Source organism: Coccidioides immitis (assembly GCF_000149335.2).
Source record: "Coccidioides immitis RS genomic scaffold supercont3.2, whole genome shotgun sequence".
NCBI lineage: Eukaryota > Fungi > Ascomycota > Eurotiomycetes > Onygenales > Onygenaceae > Coccidioides > Coccidioides immitis.
This window is the reverse complement of record NW_004504309.1, coordinates 3,974,170-3,999,449: the sequence shown is the minus strand read 5'-3', so window position 1 is coordinate 3,999,449 and position 25,280 is coordinate 3,974,170. Positions and strand designations below refer to the sequence as shown.

Sequence of the window (25,280 nt, the reverse complement as noted above, 5' to 3'; positions counted from 1 at the left end):
TTTGAAAGGACGAGAAGTTCCGTTGACTTGAACGAACGAGCGCACGCCCACAGACCACCTTACGATCAATGAAGGGGCGGACAGCTCGAGCCAACACCGCCTTTTTGTGCAACACTGCTGCTCCCCAGCTGGTCCTGCGCAAAATTGCTAAATAAAATCTTTTTATAACAAACGATTTTGTTATTATGTAGAGGGCCGACGGCGTGTGCAGGTCAAGGGACAAGCCGAAAGTCAAATCTGCAGGCGGAAAAGGGAATGGACCTGTAAAACAACGGATCAACCGGTTAGTAAAACGTCGGATGGCGCGTGGGAGAGGACGTCATGAGTATTTACAGATTGCAAGCAAGCAAGCGCCTGGTCAGCGGCAAATCTTCAATCCACCTCTGTCGAGTCGCGCTAAAGAAGAGAGAGCCCCATCTGGAAGCAGCTGGAGTTAAGCGCCAACGGCAACAGAAGGTCAAGGTTGTCAAGAAAAAGCAGAAGACAGGACAGACAGGGTGAGAAGGGCCGCGGCGGGTGTTGGGGGGGGACGGATGGATAAGGGTATGCCAAAAGACTATATTTTTTTGTGGTTGCGGACAGACTTCAAAGCCAATAGCGGGTGGGAAACCACGGAACCAAGAGCTGAAACGCTGCTGTTGCCAATGCACTTCTGCTGTTCTCTGGTTGGCTTTACATCACCATTTCGCCTTTGCAGAGTCTACCGCTTGTTGCTGTCGAAGTCAAACCGGCGTCATTCACTCATCATCTTCCAGCATCGCGGGGGGTGGGGAGAGAGAAAACCATAAGAACGCGGCAACCTTTAAAAAAAACGACTCTTCTCTTTTTCCTCTCTAATCCACCTGCCCGCCACGTTTGCTTTTTTTTCTTTTTCGCTACGATCCTGCGTTTTCGATCCTCCCCCGATCTTTCTTTACCAGTCATCAGTTCTCTAGCAGCCTGATTATTGATACGTTCGTCTTACAGAACAGCGCAGTCTCTCGTCTCCGCTTGATGCAGGGTGCTCCAACGCCACAGCGTCCTTCGATCTCGTGCAAGCTGACCAGCCAGCGTTCGCCCGCGCGATCACAGCGCCAGGGAAGCTCTCACCCCGAACAGGCCTAGCGCCTCTTGGAGTCACGCGCATTTGCCGCACTAGTCCCAACACGTACAAGCGTTCTCACCCGGCCGGTGGAGCCCGGAAGCACGCTAAGCCTGAAGCGGTGAGTGCCCCTAAAGAGGCCCAAGCTGGGCCGTCGCTTCCTCGCTGGCTCGAGTGGAGGGAACAGCCAAACAAATCCCCCCTTCGCCATCTCTTCACAGCAAGTTCGCCTGGCATCCTTGTTTGGCCGTTCTTCCTTCCTTTCCCATTCCCCCCCGTCCGCCCTCTTTTGCCCACCTCCAGAGCGTCAGAGCGTCATCTCTCCCTCTCTCTCCCCTTCTCTCTCTCTCTCTCTCTCTCTCTCTCTCTCTGTGTCTCTCCCTCTCCTCCCTTCTCCCTCTCCTCTCTTCGTCGTATATTTCCCTTCTTCCAGCTATACTGTTTCTTAATTCCATTTTTCCTTTTTTGTAATCTTGCTTTCTTTTTTCTCCGTTGCCGGCTGTTCCCTGTCCTTAAGCCTGTCCTTTTGCCTGTTACATCTTTCCCTCATTATCAGAGCTCTAGCTGTCCCACGCATGCCCAAAACTCCCGCAGCCTGTCTCGCTCTCTCTCTCTCTCTCTATCGCTGTCTTTGCAAACCCCCCACTCGGGCAACCGCTGCGGTAACTCGCTGCTTTCTGCTCATTGGGTCTAACTCGTGCTTTCCACCAACAACAGCAGTGTCTGCGCTTTCCCAATCAGTCGCAGCGTGGGCGTGTCTCGGTCCTTCCCCCTTCGCTGGGTAACGCCGTCCTTTCCTTCCACCCCTCCAGTGGATGCGTACAAACAAACAACCAAACTAATCCAGTCCGATCCAGTCGGATCAAGAAAGGCTGCCGAGTTCTGACAAACAACTATCCTTTTCCATCCCTCTTCCCCCCTCCTCCCCGGCTCACACCAGACTGCCCGCTCCGTGAGACCATCGTATCCCGTCTCCGCCCGTCTAGTCATTTAGGTGAACCTATCCAGCAACGGTTTATTCTATCTCTTTTGAGTAAATTGTGAGTCTGTTCAATCAACTCTCGTTTCGGGGTTCTTGTCTAGGCTAACATCTGCGTCGTATTTCCTCCGTAGAATACCGATTAATTCGCATCTCACTCGAAAAAAGGAAAGCCTCTTAAAACAGCCATTCATTGACCTCGAGTCATTTTTTTTTTCTGACAGGATCGAGTCTCGTCATTGAAGTATCCTGAATAGCTTGTCAGCATAACCTTGCTTTTGCTCCAGTGGCATCGCAATTATGGATCAACAAGGGCAGTCTGGGATCCCAGGTCCCACTGGTAGACGGCTGCACATCGCCCATCGGAGAAGCCCATCAGAGCTTACTCCTCTTATGAGTAAGTGCCCTGTAAATCCCTAGAGACCTATATATATGCGCAGCTGCGGCTGACATCTCAATCAGTGGAGCAATTAGCTTTACAGCAACAGATAGAGCTGCTTCAGCAGCAACAGCAGCAGATCGCTGCAACTCACCAACAATACGTTAACATGGGATATCTACAGCCCCAACAACCGCTGCAGCACATGACTAACGCCTACTCTCCAACCGGTATTCAAGGCCAAGGTGGCATCCCTAACATGCCATCTCATGGAAATGCGTTCCAGTTTCCGCAAGTCCAGCAACAACAGCTCGGCGTTCCCATGAACAATCCAAATCAACCATCGCATCGCCGCAACCAATCTGCTATGCCTAATGTTGGAATGGGTCCTCCCCCGGCTCCCTCCTCCGGGTCAGCTTACGGCGAGTTCAGCCAGCAAGGCCAAACCCAATCGAGTCAAAGTCGCGAGAATGGCGGTCAAGGTCGTGGTCGGGGTGCACCTGGTGGTGGACACCAACGTCGCCACTCTTTAGCTCTTCCAGAAGCCAGAAAAGCTGCCGAACTAGCACAACAGAAACGAACTACTTCCGGCTTCCAATTTCCAATACCCGGCTCTTCGGGCGCCTCTAGTTCAGGCCAGGGTGAAAGAAGTTCCACGCCCGAAGAAAAAGCGGGCACCGCTGCCACGAGCACCACGCCGCAAGCCCCACAAGGCTTGGGGGTCCACCGGGCTGGGAATATCCGTGCCGGTGCTCATATGCGCAGCCAGTCTCTTGCTGTTGGTAATGGTCGTGGGCCTCCCGCCAGGGGAGTTGGCGGATTCCAATTCCCCCAAACTGGAGATGGTCCCGGAGACGGACAGCGCCGCTCAAGTCATCAAGGACATGGTCGAACTGCCTCTAGGAATTTTGATAGCAATTGGCGTCAACAAGGCAACCAGGGCCAGGCGCAAGACCAGCAGAGAGGCTCCATGGGGGGTTTCAACCAACAGCAAGGCGGAGGTGGTTTTCAGCCGGGTCACCGAGTACGGGGCTCTGTAAACCAGTCCGTTGGCTCTATAGGTTCCTTCCAATATACCGGACAGCCTCAGCTCATCCAGCTGCCTCAAGGACCGGTCGTCATGGCACCACCTCAACTTTTCGGTGCTCAGCATCTGGGGCCTCTTCAATTAGCTCAGTTGCAGGCCATGCAGCAGGGCGGACAGCTGAACGGGCAAAATGTGTCACTGCAACCTAATCAACAAATCAGCCCTCAGCTCGCGGCCCAACAGCAGCAGCAACAGCGAAAGACCCTGTTCACCCCATATCTTCCTCAAGCAAACTTGCCTGCCTTGCTCAACGACGGGCAGCTAGTCACTGGTATCTTACGGGTCAACAAGAAAAATCGGTCCGATGCCTATGTTACTACACCTGACCTCGATGCGGATATCTTTATCTGTGGCAGCAAGGATAGAAACAGAGCTCTTGAAGGTGATCTTGTCGCCGTAGAACTTCTCGATGTGGACGAAGTCTGGAGTCAAAAGCGTGAAAAGGAAGAGAAGAAAAAGCGAAAGGATATCACCGATACTCGAAGTGGCAGCTCCGCCGGACTTGACAAAGGCAGATCCGATTCAGTCACAAACGGAGACTCTCAAATCGCTCCCGATGGAAGCATTCGTCGGCGAGGTAGTCTTCGACAGCGCCCAACACAAAAGAAGAATGATGACGTCGAAGTTGAAGGACAAAGTCTTTTGCTTGTCGAAGAGGATGAGATCAGCGATGAGCACAAGCCATTGTATGCGGGTCACGTCGTTGCTGTGATAGAGCGTGTGCCTGGCCAGATGTTCTCCGGTTCGCTTGGTCTTCTTCGTCCAAGTAGCCAGGCAACAAAGGAGAAGCAAGAAGCTGAACGTCAAGCCAGAGATGGTGGCCATAGTCGACCTCAGCAAGAGCGGCAACAGGACAAACCAAAAATCGTCTGGTTCAAACCTACCGATAAGCGTGTGCCTCTTATCGCTATTCCCACGGAGCAAGCTCCGAGAGACTTTGTGGAGAAGCACCAGGACTACGCAAATAACATCTTCGTGGCTGCCATCAAGAGATGGCCTATTACTTCTCTTCATCCATTCGGAACTCTGGTCGAGCAATTAGGCACCATGGGCGACTTGAACGTTGAAACGGACGCTCTTTTAAGAGACAACAACTTTGCTTCCGATGAATTTTCCGATGCCGTCTTGAAGAATGTTGGATTTGAAAATTGGTCTTTAGAAAGTGAAAGTGCCGCATCGCTGGCCTCGCGTCGTGATTTCCGTGATGAGAGGACCTTGACCATTGATCCCAACGGCTCGAACGCATTGGACAACGCGATCCATGTAAAACCGCTTGACGACGATAAAGTCGAAATCGGCTTCCACGTTGCTGATGTCACTCATTTCATCAAGTTCAACTCTCTAGTCGACAGGGAGGCAAAGAAGCGTGGTACTGGGGTGTACTTGATGACTCGCATTGTGAACATGCTTCCACCTCGTCTTTCAGGCGAAGTATGCTCTTTGCAGCCGGGAGAAGATCGCTTGACAGTCAGCGTTGTCTTCCGTGTGGACCCTAAGACGGGCGCTGTCGAGGACGAACCCTGGATTGGCAAAGGAATAATCAAGAGCTCAGGGAAATTGACGTACGATGAGATCGATGCAGCTATTGCTGGCAAGGAAGTTGAGCTTCAAGCCGCTACCCTTGATGAAGTTAAGCTGCTGAACGTGAGTGCTTTATTATTCATTCCCCACTTTGGTATAACGGTACTAATCCGCCGATTCCAGAGCATCGCGTCGAAGTTTAGAGAAGCCCGCTTCGGTCATCGATCAGCAGATGTGCCGCCGCTGAGACTATTTTATCAACTTGACGACGAGAACGTGCCTGTCATGCATAATATTTTTGACTCTTCTACAGCTCACGAGCTTATGGAGGAATTAAGCCACAAGACAAACTCCCTCGTTGCTAAACGGCTATTTACAGCTTTCCCCCAGAAGGCTTTCCTTCGCCGCCAGGCATCTCCCAATTTCAGGAGACTGGGAACTTTTGTTGATAGAATGTCCAGGCTCGGGTACGACATGGATTCCACAAGTAGTGGAACTCTGCAAAACAGCCTTTTCAAAATCCAGGATGTTGACTTGCGGAAAGTATGTGAAACATGTGTAGAGTTTTAAATGAACCTTGCTGATTAATTTTTCATAGGGCATGGAAACACTTCTGATCAAGGCTATGCGCCGTGCGAAGTATTACGTTGCCGGAACCGTCCGGGATGAAGAGCGACAGCATTATACCCTCAACTTGCCTCTTTACACTCACTTTACTAACCCGTCGCGCCGCTACGCGGACATTATTGTCCACCGTCAGTTAGATGCGATGATAAATAATGCTGACTTCCCGGAGGATATTGAAAACCTCTCTAAAACCGCCGATCACTGTAACAACAAGAAGGATTCTGCCCAGAATGCGCAGGAACAGAGCGTTCACATCGAATCTTGCCGCATCATTGACAAGAAAAGACAGGAAATCGGAGGTGACCTTATCAGCGAGGGCATTGTACTTTGTGTTTACGAATCCGCTTTTGATGTGCTCATCCCAGAATATGGATTCGAAAAACGAGTACATTGTGACCAGCTCCCTTTGAAGAAGGCTGAGTTCCGCAAGGATGAACGCGTGCTTGAACTATACTGGGAGAGGGGCGTACCATCTTCCGCCTACATTCCTGAAGACGAACGACCAAAGCCTACTCTAAGTTCACGAGCTGCGAACGCTGCCGCTGCTGCTCGCCAAGCAGAGGAGGCCAGACAGCGAGCCAGAGAAAGAGAGGAGGCGCAAAGGAAACAAACTGAAACGGGTACCATGTCGACCGATGATGTCGATGCTCTCTTCGATGACGATGAGGATGACATGTCCGAATTGGCAGAAATGGCAGCAGGCGTATCGCTCAACTCGCCAGCTGACCGCTCCACACAGAGTATGCCACCATCCCCAACGAGAAACGGCCATGTTCAAACGCCACATCGGACCCAATCCGATCCGAAAATAGCGATTAGCGCCGCCGAGGCTCCAGAGGTCAAACTTTCCAACAAGGAGAGATATATCAACCTCTTTAAACTTCGCGAGGAAGATGGCGAGTATATCCAGGATGTTACAGAAATGACCAGAGTGCCAATTATTCTAAAAACTGACCTTAGCAAGAGTCCACCGTAAGTTGACCTTTACCCACCCAAAAAGGTTGCTGGGTTGTAGCTTACAGTATCGAAATAGGTGCCTTACTATTAGGTCGGTGAACCCATATGCGCTTTGAAGCCGGTAACGACAAGCTGGGCGTATCTTTATAGCTTTGAGTGTGTACTGTGAAACGACAGTCCCTTATTCTGCCTGCTTAGGTCATTTACGAATGGTCAACATCATATATGCGGAGACTTTCCTCGACTGGTTGCCCACTTGCTACCCCAAACTCATTATTTTGAACTCTTCTGTTGATGCTGCATTTCATACATGAGGTTTCCCAGCTGCTGGCGTTCAGGTCCGTTGCTTCTTGCGCATATCGCCATATCACCTCACCTGTTACCGCATTGGGTTGAAATAAGAACTCTCACTCTTGCAAACTCAAAAGTCTAGTAGTCTGACAGCGAATATTCATGAAACAGGCCCAGATTGCTATTGACTACAAAATATTACTGGTGGTTCATGTACTGCTGCTTTGACAGAATTTGTCATGTGGCTTGTCTATATGCTTATTTCAAATTGCATGTTCCTGAAAATTGATTTTATACAGTGACACGCGAATCAACTCGGTATCTTTTCAATCGCCTGTGGTATATGCATATATTGTAATTGACGTTGATGTTCCTACAACTAACTTATTAGAAAATGCTAAAGGGAGATTAATAGTCTTGCATGTATGTATACATATATATTTCACATGCAGACACCTTGTATCAGCCATGGTCACTTCTGGTTTGTCTTCCCAGACCCTTTGTTGGATACATATTTGTGTGCACTGCAGAGGGGTTGATATCACTTTCACTTTTTTTGGTTGCAGTCAAGGATCCCCAGCATCTTAGCAGGCTCTACACCACAGCCTCATTTCATTTTTCTTTCTCAAAATAGTTAGTTTTCAACTTTGAAAGAGAACCTAATTGTTCCCGAGGAGCAAATTACATGGAGATGGGGGCAGAGAGTGTGTTAAGATGCTATTAATATATTACGGATCTACTCTGTGCCTTATACCATGATGTCTGGCAATGTGAAATGCCGGCTGTATTCTCTGTATCACGATTTACAAGTATCATTGGAAAATTTGGGCGTACATAAATCTACTCTTACTTCGCTATCTTATTCCAAGTATCATCTGCTGCTCTTAACTTTCTGCCGTTAAAGTAAGATCCAAGGACAACTCTTCAGACATCGGCTACGCCCTCGTACTTCTTTCGTTCACCATAAGTTTTCATTGGGACTGAAAACTGCTTCGCTGTGCAACATACATTAACGAAAATAATCGCTGTTGAGAAAAACCACCCATGCTATTTCATGACTGAAAGGAGGGACACGAAAGCAAAATAAAGCATAAGTAGCTGGTAAATAGAAAGGATAAAAAGGAAAATAGGTAACTATAGCCGTCTAAGCCCCGTTCGCGGCTTCGGTCTAACACTGTTGGTTGATACCTTGCGGGTGGCTGGAGGAGGTGGTTTGGATGGTCGAGATTTGGATGAAATGGTGCCGACGCCAGAAAGGGGGCTTCTCGAATATTGGGGCATGAACGCGGTAGTTGCGGATGGTGGCTGGGCCCGAGGAGCCAAGTTTGTGATGATGACGTTGCCCTTTAGCGATGTATTGCCGATTACGGGCTTGGATATTTCGTTATTTGCAGGGTGAGCATCGCTTAGACTTAGTTGCTGCTCGGCTCGACCCTTTGCATGAGCCGTTTCGGAAGCAGGCTGCAGCCGGGCTGTTGACTGGAACGGGGAAGCCGGAATAATTGGACTGTTTCTCGGATCTGCGATTTTCGGAGATTTCCGCCGTAACGTCTGTCGCTGGCCACGGTCGCTGTAGTTTATGTTTGCCGCGATGTTTCTCTCAGAATTGCTTAGAGCGTTGAAACCGTCCTCATCGTCATTAATCACAACCATTTCATCCGGTTCGGGCGGTGTGAGTGCGGAAAGCGGCCGTTTGCCAAGGACGCTCTTCCACGGGCTCGGCGGTGGGAAAGTGACAGGGGACAGTGACAGCGACGGGTCATTTTCTTTGGATGCACTGCCTAGGTCGTCGCCTTCATCTGAGTCCTCTTCCCGCCCGCCATTTAATTTTTGGTCCTGCAAGCTATCCCTTTTGAGTCTGATATCTAGCTTGGAGCTAGGCATCGGCGCATTATGCGACGTGACGTCCTTCTTCATAGTCACGGAGGATGAGCTTGACCTATTCCTCGACTGCGAAGGGGCCGAAGTCTTTGTATTTTGAATTTCGTCTAGATTTGTTTCTGGGTCTTCACCTCTTCTCTTCGCCTCCAGCGCAAGGTTTTTTAACTCCGGTGGAACAGGGGCATGTATGGATGTCATTAGCTTCGCCTGGCGCGCGAATGCCTCATAATCATCCTGCAAGAGGGCTCCAGCTGCCGAGTTCAAAGCCGAATCCGGATTAGGATGTATCAAAAGGCACGATATGGTCTCATCAAGAGTCAGACACGAAGCTCAAAAAGTAAACTGCCGTTCGCCGAATGAAAAGAGGGAGAAAGGGAAAAAAAAAAAAAAAAGGAAAACTCACAATGAGTACATCTCTCAGTGTTAATTTCGGTTCCCAGTCTCTCTTCAGGGTGTCCACACACACCGCGCCAGTTGATTCTTCGACATTTGGATGCCATATCCGTGTTCGAAATGCAGCTTTCGGCGGGCTTTTTGGATAATCTTCAGGGATGCGGAGATGTAGCCGCCATAGGCCCTGTGAGTAAGGCGTTACTGGGGGCCCAGCTAGAAGGATAGTGAGCTGTCTGAGATCATCCGGAAAGGAGGATTGGCCATTCGATGGGGGGAAGAAATAATTTGGCGGAAGGCCTGAGCTGTGAAGAGACGCATGGTCTGCAGCCAGTCTGCGAAAACCAGAAGCCTGTAAATATGGGACGAGACAATTAGCCTTTTGTATGGATAGCTATTGGTAGCTGCATAAAACAAAAAACCGTGATAAGAAAATATCCCCACCATTGCACTTCTGTGTCTGGTTTCACAAGGGAGCTTATTTGCTTGGATGGTTGGGGGAACAAGCAATGCCAAAAAAACCAAAATTCAAGGTTAGGACTCCTTTGGATCAACAATAACAGGATAATTACTCTGTAACTGGGAAAAGAAATTGTGAAGAGCGGAGTTGGCTCCCCGGGCGACGTCGGTCGATTGTCATCGGCTTGGTTGTTTTGCTTGGATTGTTGATGCTGCCCCCGTTGATCCAGCTACCGCGCCGATCGACGCCCAAAGCTTAAGGCTCGATGGGCCAACGCGTGGCTGGGTATGTAGGCCTGAGCAATCGCGTCTCGGGGCGCGCGTTCCGTGATCACGTGACGGGCTAGGACGTTTCCGGACGTGCAGACGGCTCGACCACGTCAGGCAGGATGCAGACGCCAGACGGAGGGCTGCCGGCGACGTTCCCCCTGGCGACGTGGACTTGTCATGCTAAATTCATGGGCTGGACCTCGAATAGGAGATCACGAAAAGAACAACAAAAGCTTAAAAAAAAAAAAAAAAAAAAGGCAAAACTGAAAAAAATATTATGCTCCCTTGTGATTTGGCAGAGTGACACGCCTCTCATGTGTCCGGATGAAAGGGGGATGGAGAATCAGGAATTGTTTCCAACCCGGCGAAACAAGTCAATGCGAAGATAATCAAGAGGCGCACACATCAATGTCGATCGTCATTTTGCCTGCATCAGTTCAGAGAAACATCTAATCACCAGGTAATAATCCTATGTATTGATTTGCTACAATGGAGGTATTTATTAATTTCCAGCCGATAGTTCAAATCCGTGAGCATGTTGAGAACAAATTCCGTCAAAGCCGTACAGGAGAAAACAAAATGAAGAGGATGGCAATCTAAAACGCCGGGTTCTTGAATGCGTACATAAATTAGACAATATTAAAGGGTATTTCGAAGCAATGTCACATTCTCTGCCACAAAAAAGAAAAAAAAAAAAAAGCCCCCTTCATTTTGTCAATCAGCTTTACTTTTTTTTCCTTTCTTTTTTCTTTCTTTTTTTCTTATTATCATGTCCTAGTCCGGAGACCAGTACAGTCGATATTAGCATCGTTCGACCACATGGTACACAAAAAAAGGATGTTATTTTTCGATTTTTGTTGACGCGAACGAGTGTCCAAATACGGGCAATCAACTTGACAAAAATGAGGCGTCGTTTAAAGAAGAGCAGCGACGAGAGCACCGAGACCGAGACCGAAGCCAACGGCTTGGGGACCGCTGGTTGGGGCCATAGCCTCGGAGGAAGAGGTACCTGGGGCACCTGTTCCGGTTCCGGTAGGTCCACTGACAGTGCGGCTCTCGGTGTCGGTCTGACGGGATGTCATGGTGCTGTTACCGGGGATATGAGTGCCGGTGCCTCCTGGAGCAGTTCCTGTTGGTGGGATTGGGAGGAAGGTCATGCTCCCGGTGTCAGCGGGTTGAGATACGCTTGTGCCGGTTGGGGCGGCGGTTTGCTGCGTGTAAAAGTTAGCAAAAGGGCAAATATGCTAGACTCGACATCGAGAATGAGGAAAAACCGGTAGAACTCACATCTTGTGCGAGGCCAACAGCGGCCAGGGCGAGGACGGAGACGAGGGAGAAACGCATCTTGGGCGACGTGTGTGTGAGATCGAAACAGACAGCAGCTATGTGACGGTGGCGGAGAATAGGAAGCCGGAAAGCTTGGTGAGCAGCGCGTTTGTTGGTTTAGTGAGAAAAGAGGACGTCGACAGATATATAATATTGTACACGGGAGCAATAGGGTTGTTTTGCAGAACGGGGCGGGAGGAAAGATGGAAGGAAAACAACCTCACCTGGGGGGATTCGTAATCCTTTATATGTCCTTTCAGCGGGAGCAAATCCTATTTCCGATTTGGTAACAGAATCCCAGTAACTATCGCAACTCGATTGGGTGGCATTGGCCCACTCGGCTCTGCATTGTTTCGGATAGGATCACCGCTGCCTTGGCAAATTACACATCAACGAGGCTTGGTGACGAGCACATCCCTGCCCAGGGCAACAAACCGTGACCTGCTGTCACCATTGCCATGCAAGTCCAGCCCACTCGCGCTGGCGGAGCACGGGTTCAGCCAGCAAAGCCCTGGCAGATGACAGCGGTTTCTTTTACAACTTTTAACTATTCTATAAGTGACGGGGGAAGCCCGCAACGACAGACATTGCCATTCTTCCTCGACGCCGCAATTGGCTCTTTGTTCGGATTGGTGGCTGGCAAAAATACAGTGTGCTTACAGAGTCCATACATTACGGATGTACACGCAGCAGGGAAAAGAAAAAGCAACATTCCACCTGTCTCCCTTCGAGACGGCGGATCTTGTCAGACACAGCTGACGCCCACAACAAGCGATATTATCGAATAATGGGAAATAATAGGTAGCGCAGCTGGGTGAACACGTCCATAAATTATCGCCTGTTTCAAGATGGTAGAGGTTGCCCTGCCAAAGGTGTCGTGAAGAAACCCACCTTTTTCCGTGTGGGAACACCGTCGTTTGAACCCATCCACGATGGCGCCACCAAGCTTTTGTCGGCTGGAAGGCCACGAGAAAAAGTTGGCAACGCTCTGCTGATCTTTTTCTGCGAAGAGCCCAGCGCATTCGTAAGACCTCCCTTTCACCTTGCGATGCAGTGCGTCACGGCGCTTTGAGCGCAGACAAGCGACAAAGCGAGGAGGGTGGGTGGCCACAAAAATAGAAATAAACAAGTGGGACCGCCGGCTGGAAAAGACGCAGTTTGCTTGGTCCTCGCCTTGTCAGACGGTGGCCCACAGCGATCGACCCGTCCTAAACAGCCCCCGGTACATTATTAATTTGACGACAGAACATCAGCGACGAGCTCTGAGGGCCAGAGCTGCCGTGCCGGTCGAGCATTTTCTTCTTGCGTTGGAGGTACTCGGTACGGGGTTACAATCTTTATTTGTATTCCTTTTTTTTTTTTTTTTTGGATGAACTCCGGGTATACTTCTTATAACTAACTATGTACGGAGTACGGAGTATTCCGTACATATGGGGTGATTTTCGTACCGGTTTGTTCATACAAACAGAGTTCGCCTCCAAGCACTCAGGTCTTGCCAACCCCGGGTGTTCCTGGCAGAATCTCCGGGTGGTGTCCTGCCCCCTTTTAAAAAGGACGCATAATATATATGTATATGCGTTGTACCCCCGAAAATGTACTCCGCACCCTTCGCGGATTTCCCACCAAGTTCGCCACAGCCACGGAGGCTTGAATAGGAAGGCTAAAACGCAAGGTTCTCTCCCGCCGCGCGCTCCATCCGACCAGGACCCCCAAAAAGCCCCGGTGATTGTCATTTATGTCATGGTGTTAATGGAAAATAGACTACTCTGTACTCGGTACTTCCTCGAAACCTCGTTTTCTAGAAACTTGTGGCCCCTTCCAAGCGCTTGACGCAATGCAGTCGGTCATCTGAGCCTTAAAATAGATGCAAGGTCAGCTTTCACACTCCTATGAGCCTCAGCTCCAGATAATATTCCGTACTGTGTACTCCGTACTCCGTACAATCATCAACCTTGGGCTGAAGCGATCTTCTTTCTTTTTCTTTTCGTTTTTCGCAAGGGACTCAGGCCACACAAGCTCGAATGTGCCAAGCAAGACAGACACGGAGCACACACTCCGCACTCCGGACCCTTCTCTTTGCGGGCGAGTATTGCATCATAAATCAACTGCCGACGGAGAACATATCTCATTACGCATGCTGTGCGAGAGCCGAGATCAACAGCCGCAGTCAGCCGCGACCCAATCTCAAGCTGCACACCGGACAAATATTTTCTCGTAGGCGTTTTTTGGAGTAACTGTATTTCGCGGAGCTAAATGAACGACCCCGACGTGATCGACAGTAAGCATTAAATCCCGAAATCCCTTTGAATGTTGTCTGGGGTCCAGGCAGACGGAGAAAACCGCTCGGGACACGCAAGTGGTAAGTGGTTACCCGAGGAGAATTTCGTCCGAAGGGGCTTCCGATGGGTCGCAACATCATAACATTACACAATGCCACGCACATGTATGAACTAAGGACTATCTCATTTATGTATGATGATAATGGGTCTCTATATTCATGGAAAGCCGTTGGTCTGGCTGAGAATTTGCCATGTTAGAGACACATGGTCTCGGGCATTGGCAAACGCCGCGGAATGGTATGTAGCTTCGGCTGATTTCTTTTTGAATAATAGTGGGTATCTCAAAAGTGCATATCAAACGTATTGATGCAGTTCTCAAAGCCAGCCGCCAGACATAGCTACATACGAAGACAACAGTGAAGATAAGATGAGTAAAAAGTCCCTATAACCTACACGCCGAAATCATCGTCACCGCTTCACCGAGGATCCATCCTGCTGCCTCATCCAATCCGCAAACTCCTTCCTCTTCGCCTACCAAATTCATCAGCATGCGTGCACTCTCAATAAACACAACCCGCCCCCGCGCGGCCCCAAACTCCCCGCACAGAGCTAGTCGATATTAACACAACGTACCCTAATATCCAGAAATGCCGTCCGATCTTCCAATCCCAGAAACGGATTATCCAAGCCACCTTTCTTTTCGATCTCGCCGGCCCACGCACTCCAACTGATGGGCTGCGGTTTCTCAGCTCCAAGCACTAAGCCGAATATGACCAGAGCAACCGCGACGAGGGTCTCGAGGGTGATGTCCAGAGGAATTGGGTGTGCGCTGCCATATAAGGTGGAGTGCTCGTGTACAGAGTAGCCGCTTTGCAAGTGGACCAACAAGTAAATAAGTCAGCGGATGTCAAGAAAGTTATGGAGGGGGGGGGGGGGGGGGGGTTGTTCTCTCTTTCTCCCGAAGGGATTGACAAAGGCACTTACGCATGTGCAAGGAAAACGAGGCCGAGTGTGGCCAGTACACGTGGGAGGAATGCCATGGCTGCTGCAGGTAATAGGAGTTCAGTTGAACTTTTTTTTGGACAGAAGTCCGCATATATTTAGACCGCCGCGTGAGTTGCAGGACGTGACCGTGGTTGGTCGAAAATCCACATATGCCAAGACCGGAGCTTTGCGGTTCTCCCCAGGAATCTTCCACAGCCACATTCTGGAGTATGGAAATTTCGTGAGTCTACGGAGCACAGAGCGAATAGAATAATACGGAAAATTAGGCATTATTTTGAAATTCATTCAATCATTTTCATTCATTTTCAAGGTGCTAGTATGGGCCTAGCTTCCCACACGATCCAAGCTCGTGTAAATAAATTATCATGTTTAATTATCCGTCATTAACCTCCAGTCACAAACCTCCAGTCACAACCCACCGGTTGCGTTGCTTAAAGTTTTTGCATAGCAGCCTACAAAGGTATAAGTGATGATCTTTATGGGGAAAGAGGGAGAAGGCAACTTACAACGTCGGTAGACTGAACGTGGTCCTCGTCACCTTCGATCTCCTCCTGGAGATCGCTGACAGAGATCTTCTCGTCCTCGATGACAATATTGATTTGCAATTTCTTAATACCAAAGCCAACAGGAACGAACTTGGAGGCACCCCAGACGAGACCGTCCTTTTGAATGGCTCTGACATTGGCTTCCATCTGTTCTAAATCTGTCTCATCATCTACTCTAATGTTAGCATCATATCTCGGGTTCGAATCGACAAGGACAGTCTGGCTTACCCCAAGGTTTAACTTCCAAGGTAACAATAGATTTAGCAGCAGGCTTAGGCTTGGCAGCCTTCTTTGCTCTATACTCGGCCAGTCTCTTCTCTCTCTCAGCGACAACTTCAGGGTCTTCTTCCTCTGACTCGCTACCGAAGAGGTCCATATCATCATCATCAGCGGCAGCAGGGGCAGCCTTAACATTCAGTGGAATGTCAGAGCTCTCTGGGCCATAAGCGGTGTAAGGCTTGGAAGAATCTCCTGGCAAAGAAGAGAATTCCGACTCGTAGGAAGCAATGTGCTTGTACCAACGAGCAAGATGAGGATATTTGGCAGTGTCTGGGGCAGCATTGAGAGCCTTATAGGTCACGGCATCAGCCTGAGTTGGAGCATATCTACACATGTATACTGGTTAGGCACATAGTGTCGACAAAAGACAGTTATTGCGGTTGCAAGGGTGGTTGAACGACAGGAGCTCAGAGGTGCGAAAATCGCTATTGTGTGTAGTCATACAGCGGTGTCTTAAGCCGCCTCATAAACACGGACCAATTTTTTCTCATCATAGACAAATACGAGTGAAGTAACGGGGGCTTGAGAGCGAAAAAGAATGCAGAAGTGACTTACCCCTCAACGTAACTACGTGTGGACAGGTATTGGTTGGCGACTGGGCAGAGTAATTAGCCAAAGCCAACGAATGCACGCTTAAATAGCAAAGGTAGCTTACTGGCAAGGCCAGAATCGGTTGAAAGGTCGGCGAAACCCATGATGATAAAGTGTGGTGAAGAAAATTGAGAAATTGAGGGATGTGTGTGTGAGGGAGGGGTGGTTGCAAGGTGTTTCGATTGTTGTGGTTTTTAAAATTTTCTCTTCAACACGCACGGGGAAAGGAGCTAGTGTTAGCCCGCTAGAAAGGCTTAGTCATGCATGTCACATGACGGTCGATGACCGCATCAAAGTCTGGGAGGCCCGTTTCTCGGGGTTGAAGCTACCAGAGCTTTCGAGAACGCCGGAGACAAGGAAAGTATATAAGACGAATTGAAGCACACAGCACCCGATTGGACATGTCTTTTTTTTTCCTGTGTGTCTTGAGACACTGCTGAAGCTTTTTTATCTTCACACACACAAAATGAGTTCAACATTATCGACACGATTCTCCAGAGCAGGTGGACGGCTTGCGGTGCCAAGTTTGGGGGGCATTTCTCGATATCGGTTGCCCTATCGAGCATCCGAACAGAGCATCGCGATATCCCGCAAGCCATTGGCCTCCTTACCACGATACTTGAGACAATTGGCGCCGGTGTCGAATTTCGTTCGACATTATGCGAATGGTAGACCCCATCCTCCAGGCGGCACTCATCGTATGAACCTCGGTGGAGAACCCGAGAAACCGGCGCTTGAAGAGTTTGGCGTTGATCTTACTGCTAGGGCTAGGGATGGGAAGCTCGATCCAGTCATTGGCCGTGATGCGGAGATCCACAGGACGATTCAGATCTTATCTCGGAGAACGAAGAATAACCCGGTGTTGATAGGAGCGGCTGGTACCGGAAAAACAGCTGTCTTGGAGGGCTTAGCGCAACGCATAGTTCGAGGCGACGTGCCAGAGAGTATTAAAAACAAGCGAGTTGTTGCTTTGGACCTTGGTCAGCTCATTGCCGGTGCAAAATTTCGGGGCGATTTCGAAGAGAGATTAAAACGAGTGTTGAAGGAAGTTGGTGAAGCTCAAGGAGGTGTGATCTTGTTTGTCGATGAGTTACATACTCTCCTTGGGTTGGGGAAGGCAGAGGGCAGTATCGATGCTAGCAATCTTCTCAAGCCTGCATTATCCAGGGGTGAGCTACAATGTTGCGGAGCGACCACCTTGAACGAATATCGACAAATCGAAAAGGATGTGGCACTTGCCCGCCGTTTCCAGCCAATCTTAGTTGACGAACCAACCGTTGCGGATACCATCTCGATCTTACGAGGAATTAAGGATCGATACGAAGTTCACCATGGTGTGCGTATTACGGACGGAGCTCTCGTAGCAGCCGCCACATACAGTAACAGATACATAACGGATCGGTTTCTCCCAGATAAAGCAATTGATTTAGTTGATGAAGCTGCTTCTGCATTACGGTTGCAGCAAGAATCGAAGCCTGACGCCATTCAAAAGCTGGACAGGGAAATTATGACGATACAAATCGAACTGGAGTCGCTTCGGAAGGAAACAGACATAGCTAGCAAGGAGCGTAAGGGGAAACTTGAAGAACTTTTGAAGGGAAAGCAAGAAGAGGTTGGCAAACTGAACGAAGTGTGGGAAAAGGAGCGTGCACAAATCGAAGAAATAAAGAAGACCAAGGAAGATCTGGAGCGGGCCCGGCTTGACCTTGAACAGGCACAACGAGAAGGGAACTTTGGCAAAGCTGGTGAATTGAGATATTCTATCATCCCAAGTCTCGAGTTAAAGATCCCCAAGGAAGACGCTACGATTTCTGCGACGGATAGTCACTCTCTTATCCATGATTCCGTTACTGCTGACGACATCGCCGGTGTTGTCTCTCGCACCACGGGCATCCCAGTCAATAAGCTCATGGCTGGTGAAGTTGAGAAGTTGATTCGCATGGAAGATACTCTGCGCAAATCTGTTCGTGGGCAGGATGAGGCTCTTGCTGCTGTCGCCAATGCGGTTCGAATGCAAAGAGCTGGCCTTAGTGGTGAAAACCGTCCCTTGGCGTCGTTCATGTTCCTCGGACCGACAGGTGTCGGAAAAACCGAACTCTGCAAGAAAATGGCTGAATTCCTGTTCTCAACTGAAACGGCTGTTCTACGATTCGATATGAGTGAATTCCAAGAGAAGCATACAATTAGCAGATTAATCGGATCACCTGCTGGATATGTTGGCTATGAAGATGCTGGCCAGCTAACCGAGGCGGTTAGGAGGAAGCCGTATGCCGTACTCCTTTTCGACGAGTTCGAGAAAGCCCATCGTGATATCTCATCCTTGCTTCTACAGGTCTTGGACGAAGGGTTCCTTACCGATGCACAAGGTCATAAAATTGATTTCCGAAATACATTAATCGTTCTGACATCGAATCTTGGTGCCGACATCCTTGTTGGAGCAGACCTTACAAAAGGAGATGAGATCTCACAGGAGATCAGATCAGCAGTCATGGCTATCGTTCAGTCATCGTACGCACCAGAATTCCTGAACCGAATAGATGAGTTTATCATCTTCAAGAGACTCTCCCGCCAAGCACTGAGAGATATTGTCGACATCAGACTTCGAGAACTACAATCTCGGCTGGATGATCGACGAATTACTTTGCAAGTGACCGACGAGACCAAAGACTGGCTTTGCGATAGAGGTTATGATCCAAGGTATGGAGCTAGGCCTCTAAATCGCCTCATTTCAAAAGAAATCGGCAACCATTTGGCGGACAAACTTATCCGAGGTGAAGTGGTAACCGGTCAAACAGCCTATGTTGTTTTTAATGCAAACAAAACCGGACTGGATATCTCAACAAGCCCTCCATGATCAATATAGCGAGCTGACTCGACATTATTCACGATTTTATGATTGATCTATGTACAACATTTGTTATGGGAAATATCTTTGGAAAACGGATTGGTAGAAGGTAAATGCACTGTATATAATACTCACTGTATCATAGGTAGTGTTGAAACCCGACTCACGTAATATATACGCAAAAAATTGCTTCTGTGAATTACCAAATTTGGTAATTTCCACATCTTTCCATCCTTTCTCCTTTAGATTCCCCGCTACTCGCAAATAGGCACACATTAGGGCTCACTAAGCTTTGCACATCTCTCATCATCTCTATTTCTTGTGCTTTCTCTACATATTGAGTTATGTCACCGTTGTCACAGACAAAGCGACGACTTGCCGGTCGTAAGGCTACCCGAGCCACTCCTCGGCCCCGAAATGGACGCTCTTCAGCTGCCCAGTCACATGGACATAGTATCCTACCACGATCGTCCCAATCTCGAGATTCGACAGCTAATGTAAGCCCTCCAGCAATATCCCATGCAACAGAGGCTACAGCCGAATCAAGACAGGAGAACACCATTTCAGAAGGGGGCGGAGATGATGATTTATGCCAAATTATCATGGCCATTGATATGAAAGATCGGGGGACGGTTGGTTGCTCCTATTATGTTGCTGAACAGAAGAAGCTTTATATCGTTGAAGATATTGTCTCTGGGGGTATGGACGTCGTGGAGACATGTAAGAGCTTCGATGACAAAATACAATCCTCTCGCTGACTAGACACCAAAGTGAAACTTGATGTTGAACCGACGGTAATTATTCTTTCGACCCGCGCCGAACGAGACGCACAGGAGCCCTATAGAAATGGAAACGGCGAGACGTTTCTAGCTGATGGTGGGGCATCGACACCTTCCTAGGCTCTTGGGGCTCATTCTCACGAATTCCTTTAGATTCTCAATTTCGACTTCCTTATCACCTTGAAGTTCGGCCTATCCAAGAGTTTGGTTTTGAGAGCGCCAAAACGAAACTTACAAGTCTCAAACTTAGGCAAGGGAGTGCCGATATTCCCAAATTTCTCGTTCCTGGAAACGCTTTCTCCCACGAAAATGCGGAAGATGCCGAGGATGTAGGCTTCACTAGCCAACAAGGGGAACTTTTGTATCTCGCTGGCATCGTCGATATGGAGAATCACGTTTCGGTCGGATGTGCCGGTGCTCTTATAGCATACCTTCAAAGAAAGCGCTCAACCCAGGATTTCCAGGGAGATTCAGCTGGAGATCAGTTATTGAGGATAGACAAGATTGAGATGTCATCCTTGAAAAGCAATATGTAAGCGTTATTTGTCCGTATTGACCGCGCAGTTGACTTATTGGCCCTTGCACTAGGTTCATTAACAGAGACACTCTTTCATCGCTTCAAATAATCCAGTCAGAATCTCACCCAAATGCATTCAACCAAGGTCCAGGTCAAACTTCTTCTAGTTCCAAGGAAAGTCTCTCGATTTATGGTCTTTTCCACCGGTTTGCCCGTACTTCCCAAGGGAAAACAATGCTGAGGCAAATCTTCCTTCGGCCCACCATTCATCAGAGTATCATCTCTGAACGACATGATTTTATCAGTACATTTCTGCGAGTGGAGAATGCTGATGCCGTAGCAAAGCTGACCAAGAGCTTAAAAGGCATTAACAACTTACGCCCTGTTATGATTCATCTTCAGAAAGGGATTAGTACTGGAAATGCTCGTTTTAGGGGGTTCAAGAGTGTTGTTTGGGCCACAATTTTAGAGGTATGATAACGAGAGCAACTCTGTAAATGGAAACTAACACATTATCAGTTCGCCTTTCACACTATTGATATCCATGAAACCTTGAAAAAAATCGCTGGGGCTGAAAAATTGAACTTATGCGTAAAGGCACGGCCGACTGTTAAGCACATTTCAACTCCGAGCTAACTGAATTTAGGCTATGCATAAACTGGAATTAGCGAAACTACACCAGGTTGGAAGGGTGATCTATGAGACGGTATGGTATTCCAATTGCCTCTAGGTCGTATTCTCTGATGCATGCACAGGTAGATCTGGAGAGTTCAGTCCAAGAACATCGAACCATCGTAAGACCAGGAGTCGACCAGGAACTGGATAAAATGAAAGAAATGTATAATGGCATGGAATCGTTGCTTAGCGATGTTGCAGCCACCATTGCAGCTACCCTTCCAGAAGAATTGAGCAACGAATTGAATGTGATATACTTTCCTCAACTTGGCTTTAATATTGCTATCCCGCTCGACGAACACGGTAGACCAATGTATGATGGGGGGGATGAGGAATGGGCGCAAGTTTTCACTACCGAAAATCGGGCATATTTCAAAGATTTCCGCATGCACGAGATGGACGAGAGATTGGGCGATATGTATGGGAATATTTGTGGTATGCCCTCTATGTATCCGAAAATGGGGTTATGTTGATCTGATCTTTGACAATGCATAGCGAAAGAGATTGAAATCGTCTACGACCTTGCCCAAAGCATTCTGGGCTATGAGGAGATACTAGTTGAAGCATCAGACGTATGCGGAGAGATTGACAGGTATGTGCTTAGGGTTTACATATTTCGGGGTATTTATTGGAAATAAATTCTTATCTGGATCTAGCCTGTTAGCGCTTGCCCACGGAGCCGATTTGTACAAACTTGTGCGACCACAAATGACAGATGAAAACGTTGTCATTATAAAAGGGGGACGGTAACAAAATCATCCCAGAAGAGATAACAAGACGTGCTCACCCGCCGCAGACACATCCTCCACGAAGCCGCCGTATCTTCCTATGTCGCCAACGACACGTTTCTTGTCGGTGGAAAGGGAACTGAGCGATATCAGTCTCCCACGGATGACCCTAAATACTCCGGAGACTCTCAAGCCTCAGACTGTACGGGACCAAGTATGCTTCTGCTTACGGGCCCAAATTACTCGGGAAAAAGCGTATATCTAAAACAGGTATAGAGAAGGATCTGATGTGACTTTCAAGCATAGGTAACTGACTAGACTAAGGTGGCGCTCATTATCTACATGGCCCATATAGGGAGGTATGTCAGTGCACTCCGAAACACCGCTTGAAAGGCTAATGCTCTTATAAGCTTTGTTCCCGCGAAGACTGCAACAATTGGGGTTACTGATAAGATCTTAACTCGAATCACATCTCGGGAGACTGTTTCAAAGGTAGGAAGGACATTACCCTCTAATCTGTGAGTGTCTCAACTTTAACATCAAACAGACTCAAAGTACATTCGCAATTGATTTGCAGCAGATCTCGTTCGCGGTAGCAAACTCGACCAACCGAAGCTTGATAATTATAGACGAATTTGGAAAGGGCACGGAATCAGCGGGTGAGTCCTGGCCGTTCCACATTGTTTCTTAACCCTGACGCACATATACTGTAGATGGGGTAGGACTGGCTTGCGCATTGTTCGAATACTTTCTAGATCTAGGAGACGAGCGTCCCAAGGTAATAGGTGCGACACATTTTCACGAAATACTTGAGAATGAGTTCCTACCTCAAAGACCAGAACTCCAGCTTGGACACATGGAAGTCCAAGTGGATCCGGCTGCTTCGGAGCTACAAGATCAGATCACGTATTTATATAAGTTTGTATCAATGGTTTCATGGCAAACCGGGCTCAAAACATGCTGACCAAAGAATTAGCTTCCGATTCGGGCGCAGCAGCGAGAGCTTTGGAACCATGTATGCATTCAATTCCTCTATTTCTGCTTCCCGATGCTCATATGCATAGCTGTGCTGCGATGAATGGTATAGACCTAGCAATCGTTTCACGGGCGAATGAAATTGGAGACCTATCGCGCCGTGAGGAGGACCTTGTTGCTGCGTGTGCAAAGATGACAAATGCAGAAATAAACGAGCTTGAGGTTGCTGTAAGTGTTGATCAAGGTTTTGAGTACATCCAGGGACTTAAAAGGGACATCGAATGAGCAAAAAGCTAAAAGTCCTGCCCAGGAAAATATCGCAAGAAACTTTCTCCAAGCCAATTTTTCCAGGCCATTGTCCAATATTAGACAATGCAGCCAATCTGACACTGTCACTTCTATCCTCGACGGTATTGTCGGGAATATAAGTAATGCGGACACGAGCAGAGGCGGCGGAGAGACTTTTCAGGCTGGAAGTTCTTCGGATACATCTGTGGAAGAGGTCTATTGAGAATTTAATAACTAGTTACTCGATTATGTGGTATGTAGTTATGTAACGCATCATGTTCGAGCGGCCCAAAAACTTGGTACTTCATCTTCATGAGAAAATCATACCACGGATCCTAACCGTGATGAACCAAGAATTTTCCAAGCGTATCGTCATATACATTTAAGTATAGAGTATTCTTACAATTTAACACTCTTGACCAGATTCTTCTTAATACCTGTCAACTCTCCTCCATATCCACCAGCACCTTCTCCTCCCTTATACACGGGCCGTATGCTGCCCAGCTTTTTCTTCTTCTCCTCAAACTTCTTCCTCTTCTTTACACGGGGATTGCGAACATCCTTATTCCTCTTCGGAGCTAATCCTTTATTCTTTTCAATGGCGTATGTGATGGCTCGCTTTCCGCCAGGACCAATTTCTTCTTGGACCTCGACGTGACCACCTTCCCGAGTAGCTTCAATATATGTTTCGGCGAGTTTCTTCTTGTTTTCCTTTTTCTGCTTATTACGAGCAGCAACGAAATCGTAATAGTCGTCACTATCAGAACCCATTTCTCCTCTGATCTTCTTAGCAGCTCTGTAATCGTCTTCATCACTGTCACCACCAAGCCGCTCAAGCTCGTTGGCTTGCTGATGGCCTCGTTTCTCCGCGTTTCTATTTAGACGAGCCTGCCGGTCCTTCAGGCGCTCACGATACGGTAGATCTGCGTCGCCACCAGCATCACGTCCTGCAGCATCTCGTTTATTCGCCTTTTGCGCAATCTGAGATGTATAGAAACGTAATGACTTCTTTTTCTTCGCTTTTTCTGCAGCTTCGTAGGCAGTAAGCCCAATTTCGTCACCAAAATCCGAATCATCATCAGGGGCGGATGAGACCCTGTCTCGCTTCGATATATGTTTCTGCAGCTTATAAGGTTCTAATTGCCTGGAAAGCTCTTCCAGACTCGCTTCAGTCTGGCGTATTCTTTCCGCTCGTCGTAATTCAGATTCCATTTGAGCCTTGTCAGAGACCTTTTGTGCTTTTGTTTTCCGTATTCTCTTGGGTGTTTCTTCGACAATCTTGTCGTTTGTTTTGGACACGGGCTTAACAACGTTTTCCGGTATTTCACACACCGTAATGTTGGAGAATTCCGGTTCTTGTATATTTTGCACCTCTTCCCACTCCCTCCGACATTTAAGTAGAGTTTCCATAATCGGGTGTTCTCTAAGCTGGGCTGGTGCCATTGCAAGGCAACGTTGTTCAACGTCCCGAGCAGGGGATACTAGAAGCACAAAATACATGCTGATAGCTCCGAGATACGCTGAGAGGACACGCCATTTTATCAGCAGAGCCGAGATATCATTATCAGTACCGGCTGCCCTCTGTTTGAGAGCTTCAGAAAGCTCCTGGTGCAATTGTTGTAGTACAAGAAACTCTTTCGATAGCGGCTCGAACTCGGGGTATCTCTGTTTCAATAAGTTCAAACGGTCTCCGATGCTCATATCATCAGATATCTGCAATTCTGGTAGAACCTCTGTGATGGTGTCTCCGCTGGGTGCCTGCTGTCTATCTTCCTCGTTTGGCTGTGGCGTCGCCCAGCCGGCTTCATCAAGCCCAAAATCCGCCTCATTCATGGACTGTAACTTCTTTTGCTGAAGCCTCTTAGCTTCTGCCTCTTCCTCCAAGGCATCTCCCTCGGTTTCAATAATATCTGCGTCGTAGTAGTCTTTCTTCGAAGACCCCCACCCTCCTATCTCCTCGTCTTCGTCTTGAGCAGCCTGCGCATCTTCCGAGATTGGAGGGCTCGCAGACTCGCGTCCTCGTCGCCTTAAGCTTTTCCCTGGCGGGGAGGGCTCTGCGTATTCCTCCTCGACTATTGATCCATCTTCATAATCATCCTCGTCGTTGGACGATCGGTAGGCATGGATTTCTTCATCGGACAGCTGGAGAAGTTCCTCTTGAAAGTTACAAATCAGTATCGGCCCAACAACAATTTGGAGTATCTGACATACCATCCTCTGCCAATTTCCGTCTCCGTTTGGCCTCTGGAGCTTCATCAAGCAAAATGCGATCCCTTCCGGCCTGAAATTCGTCGGCGGAGTCGGTGAATTGCTCGTCGAGATCGAACCGCGAGTTCTCGCGGTATGCAGCATCTTTTGAGGCAAGTTGACCAGAAGATGCTCTAGACTTTCTCTTTTTACCCATGATGTGAGAATCCAACCGCGAATACTCCGCACACAGGCCTCCAGCTATATGCAGTGCGGACTTTTTCAGCGCTTGAGTTCATCAAAAAAAATTAGGTGTAATGACAATACAGGTGGTATAGA

General features: G+C 48.4%; 10 protein-coding genes across 10 annotated transcripts; 4 read left to right on the top strand and 6 right to left on the bottom strand.

Annotated features, from left to right (window-relative positions):
- Window positions 1–242: 242 nt before the first annotated feature.
- Window positions 243–1,126, bottom strand: CIMG_06976 (uncharacterized protein; the record flags this gene model as incomplete). The annotated part of the gene is made up of 2 exons (XM_001243079.2): window positions 243–261; window positions 334–1,126. The coding sequence occupies one exon, from the start codon at window positions 1,124–1,126 to the stop codon at window positions 944–946; it is 183 nt and encodes a 60-aa protein (XP_001243080.1). The 3' UTR covers window positions 243–261; window positions 334–943.
- Window positions 1,127–2,055: 929 nt separating this feature from the next.
- On the top strand, window positions 2,056–7,232 carry CIMG_06975 (VacB and RNase II family 3'-5' exoribonuclease). Its single transcript, XM_001243078.2, has 6 exons — window positions 2,056–2,121; window positions 2,195–2,457; window positions 2,523–5,170; window positions 5,231–5,590; window positions 5,646–6,646; window positions 6,708–7,232. Exons 2-6 carry the CDS (start codon window positions 2,361–2,363, stop codon window positions 6,745–6,747), a joined length of 4,146 nt encoding a protein of 1,381 aa, XP_001243079.2. The 5' UTR covers window positions 2,056–2,121; window positions 2,195–2,360; the 3' UTR covers window positions 6,748–7,232.
- Window positions 7,233–7,732: 500 nt separating this feature from the next.
- Window positions 7,733–9,797, bottom strand: CIMG_06974 (ubiquitin conjugating enzyme E2). The gene is made up of 3 exons (XM_001243077.2): window positions 9,638–9,797; window positions 9,207–9,545; window positions 7,733–9,109 (listed from the first exon to the last, which is right to left on the bottom strand). Exons 1-3 carry the CDS (start codon window positions 9,638–9,640, stop codon window positions 8,057–8,059), a joined length of 1,395 nt encoding a protein of 464 aa, XP_001243078.2. The 5' UTR covers window positions 9,641–9,797; the 3' UTR covers window positions 7,733–8,056.
- Window positions 9,798–10,321: 524 nt separating this feature from the next.
- CIMG_06973 (uncharacterized protein) lies at window positions 10,322–11,437 on the bottom strand. The gene is made up of 2 exons (XM_001243076.2): window positions 11,210–11,437; window positions 10,322–11,133 (listed from the first exon to the last, which is right to left on the bottom strand). Exons 1-2 carry the CDS (start codon window positions 11,264–11,266, stop codon window positions 10,837–10,839), a joined length of 354 nt encoding a protein of 117 aa, XP_001243077.1. The 5' UTR covers window positions 11,267–11,437; the 3' UTR covers window positions 10,322–10,836.
- A 1,449-nt stretch (window positions 11,438–12,886) lies between these two features.
- Window positions 12,887–13,754, top strand: CIMG_13095 (uncharacterized protein). The gene is made up of 2 exons (XM_004445374.1): window positions 12,887–13,119; window positions 13,247–13,754. Exons 1-2 carry the CDS (start codon window positions 13,113–13,115, stop codon window positions 13,480–13,482), a joined length of 243 nt encoding a protein of 80 aa, XP_004445431.1. The 5' UTR covers window positions 12,887–13,112; the 3' UTR covers window positions 13,483–13,754.
- A 241-nt stretch (window positions 13,755–13,995) lies between these two features.
- On the bottom strand, window positions 13,996–14,567 carry CIMG_06971 (uncharacterized protein; the record flags this gene model as incomplete). Its single annotated transcript, XM_001243074.2, has 3 exons — window positions 13,996–14,058; window positions 14,161–14,395; window positions 14,512–14,567. The coding sequence occupies 3 exons, from the start codon at window positions 14,565–14,567 to the stop codon at window positions 13,996–13,998; spliced, it is 354 nt and encodes a 117-aa protein (XP_001243075.2).
- Window positions 14,568–14,782: 215 nt separating this feature from the next.
- Window positions 14,783–16,123, bottom strand: CIMG_06970 (elongation factor 1-beta). The gene is made up of 5 exons (XM_001243073.2): window positions 16,012–16,123; window positions 15,912–15,951; window positions 15,306–15,682; window positions 15,039–15,247; window positions 14,783–14,984 (listed from the first exon to the last, which is right to left on the bottom strand). The coding sequence occupies exons 1-5, from the start codon at window positions 16,049–16,051 to the stop codon at window positions 14,964–14,966; spliced, it is 687 nt and encodes a 228-aa protein (XP_001243074.1). The 5' UTR covers window positions 16,052–16,123; the 3' UTR covers window positions 14,783–14,963.
- A 175-nt stretch (window positions 16,124–16,298) lies between these two features.
- CIMG_06969 (heat shock protein 78) lies at window positions 16,299–19,023 on the top strand. The gene has a single exon (XM_001243072.2). The coding sequence runs from the start codon at window positions 16,414–16,416 to the stop codon at window positions 18,799–18,801; it is 2,388 nt and encodes a 795-aa protein (XP_001243073.1). The 5' UTR covers window positions 16,299–16,413; the 3' UTR covers window positions 18,802–19,023.
- Window positions 19,024–19,136: 113 nt separating this feature from the next.
- CIMG_06968 (DNA mismatch repair protein Msh5) lies at window positions 19,137–23,049 on the top strand (the record flags this gene model as incomplete). The annotated part of the gene is made up of 17 exons (XM_001243071.2): window positions 19,137–19,512; window positions 19,555–19,668; window positions 19,725–20,103; window positions 20,160–20,559; window positions 20,608–20,685; window positions 20,735–20,794; window positions 20,844–21,198; window positions 21,259–21,355; window positions 21,420–21,509; window positions 21,560–21,761; window positions 21,816–21,850; window positions 21,902–21,983; window positions 22,039–22,150; window positions 22,205–22,409; window positions 22,468–22,506; window positions 22,556–22,694; window positions 22,777–23,049. The coding sequence occupies 17 exons, from the start codon at window positions 19,137–19,139 to the stop codon at window positions 22,975–22,977; spliced, it is 2,964 nt and encodes a 987-aa protein (XP_001243072.2). The 3' UTR covers window positions 22,978–23,049.
- On the bottom strand, window positions 22,953–25,241 carry CIMG_06967 (Sas10/Utp3 family protein). The gene is made up of 2 exons (XM_001243070.2): window positions 24,966–25,241; window positions 22,953–24,910 (listed from the first exon to the last, which is right to left on the bottom strand). Exons 1-2 carry the CDS (start codon window positions 25,156–25,158, stop codon window positions 23,154–23,156), a joined length of 1,950 nt encoding a protein of 649 aa, XP_001243071.1. The 5' UTR covers window positions 25,159–25,241; the 3' UTR covers window positions 22,953–23,153.
- Window positions 25,242–25,280: the final 39 nt, after the last annotated feature.

What these genes read in the sequence shown, in the direction of transcription:
- CIMG_06975 (XM_001243078.2), top strand. Translation starts at nt 2,361, where the DNA reads ATGGATCAACAAGGGCAGTCTGGGATCCCAGGTCCCACTGGTAGACGG. An exon ending in AGAGCTTACTCCTCTTATGA is followed by an intron (nt 2,458 to 2,522) that starts GTAAGTGCCCTG and finishes CATCTCAATCAG; the next exon opens with TGGAGCAATTAGCTTTACAG. An exon ending in AGGATGTTGACTTGCGGAAA is followed by an intron (nt 5,591 to 5,645) that starts GTATGTGAAACA and finishes AATTTTTCATAG; the next exon opens with GGCATGGAAACACTTCTGAT.
- CIMG_06974 (XM_001243077.2), bottom strand. An exon ending in CACTGAGAGATGTACTCATT is followed by an intron (nt 9,110 to 9,206) that starts GTGAGTTTTCCT and finishes ACTCTTGATGAG; the next exon opens with ACCATATCGTGCCTTTTGAT.
- CIMG_06973 (XM_001243076.2), bottom strand. Translation starts at nt 11,266, where the DNA reads ATGCGTTTCTCCCTCGTCTCCGTCCTCGCCCTGGCCGCTGTTGGCCTC. An exon ending in CTGTTGGCCTCGCACAAGAT is followed by an intron (nt 11,134 to 11,209) that starts GTGAGTTCTACC and finishes TTTTACACGCAG; the next exon opens with CAAACCGCCGCCCCAACCGG.
- CIMG_06970 (XM_001243073.2), bottom strand. Translation starts at nt 16,051, where the DNA reads ATGGGTTTCGCCGACCTTTCAACCGATTCTGGCCTTGCCA. An exon ending in ACACGTAGTTACGTTGAGGG is followed by an intron (nt 15,683 to 15,911) that starts GTAAGTCACTTC and finishes ATACATGTGTAG; the next exon opens with ATATGCTCCAACTCAGGCTG. An exon ending in ACGTTCAGTCTACCGACGTT is followed by an intron (nt 14,985 to 15,038) that starts GTAAGTTGCCTT and finishes ATACCTTTGTAG; the next exon opens with GCTGCTATGCAAAAACTTTA.
- CIMG_06969 (XM_001243072.2), top strand. Translation starts at nt 16,414, where the DNA reads ATGAGTTCAACATTATCGACACGATTCTCCAGAGCAGGTGGACGGCTT.
- CIMG_06967 (XM_001243070.2), bottom strand. Translation starts at nt 25,158, where the DNA reads ATGGGTAAAAAGAGAAAGTCTAGAGCATCTTCTGGTCAACTTGCCTCA. An exon ending in ACGGAAATTGGCAGAGGATG is followed by an intron (nt 24,911 to 24,965) that starts GTATGTCAGATA and finishes GTAACTTTCAAG; the next exon opens with AGGAACTTCTCCAGCTGTCC.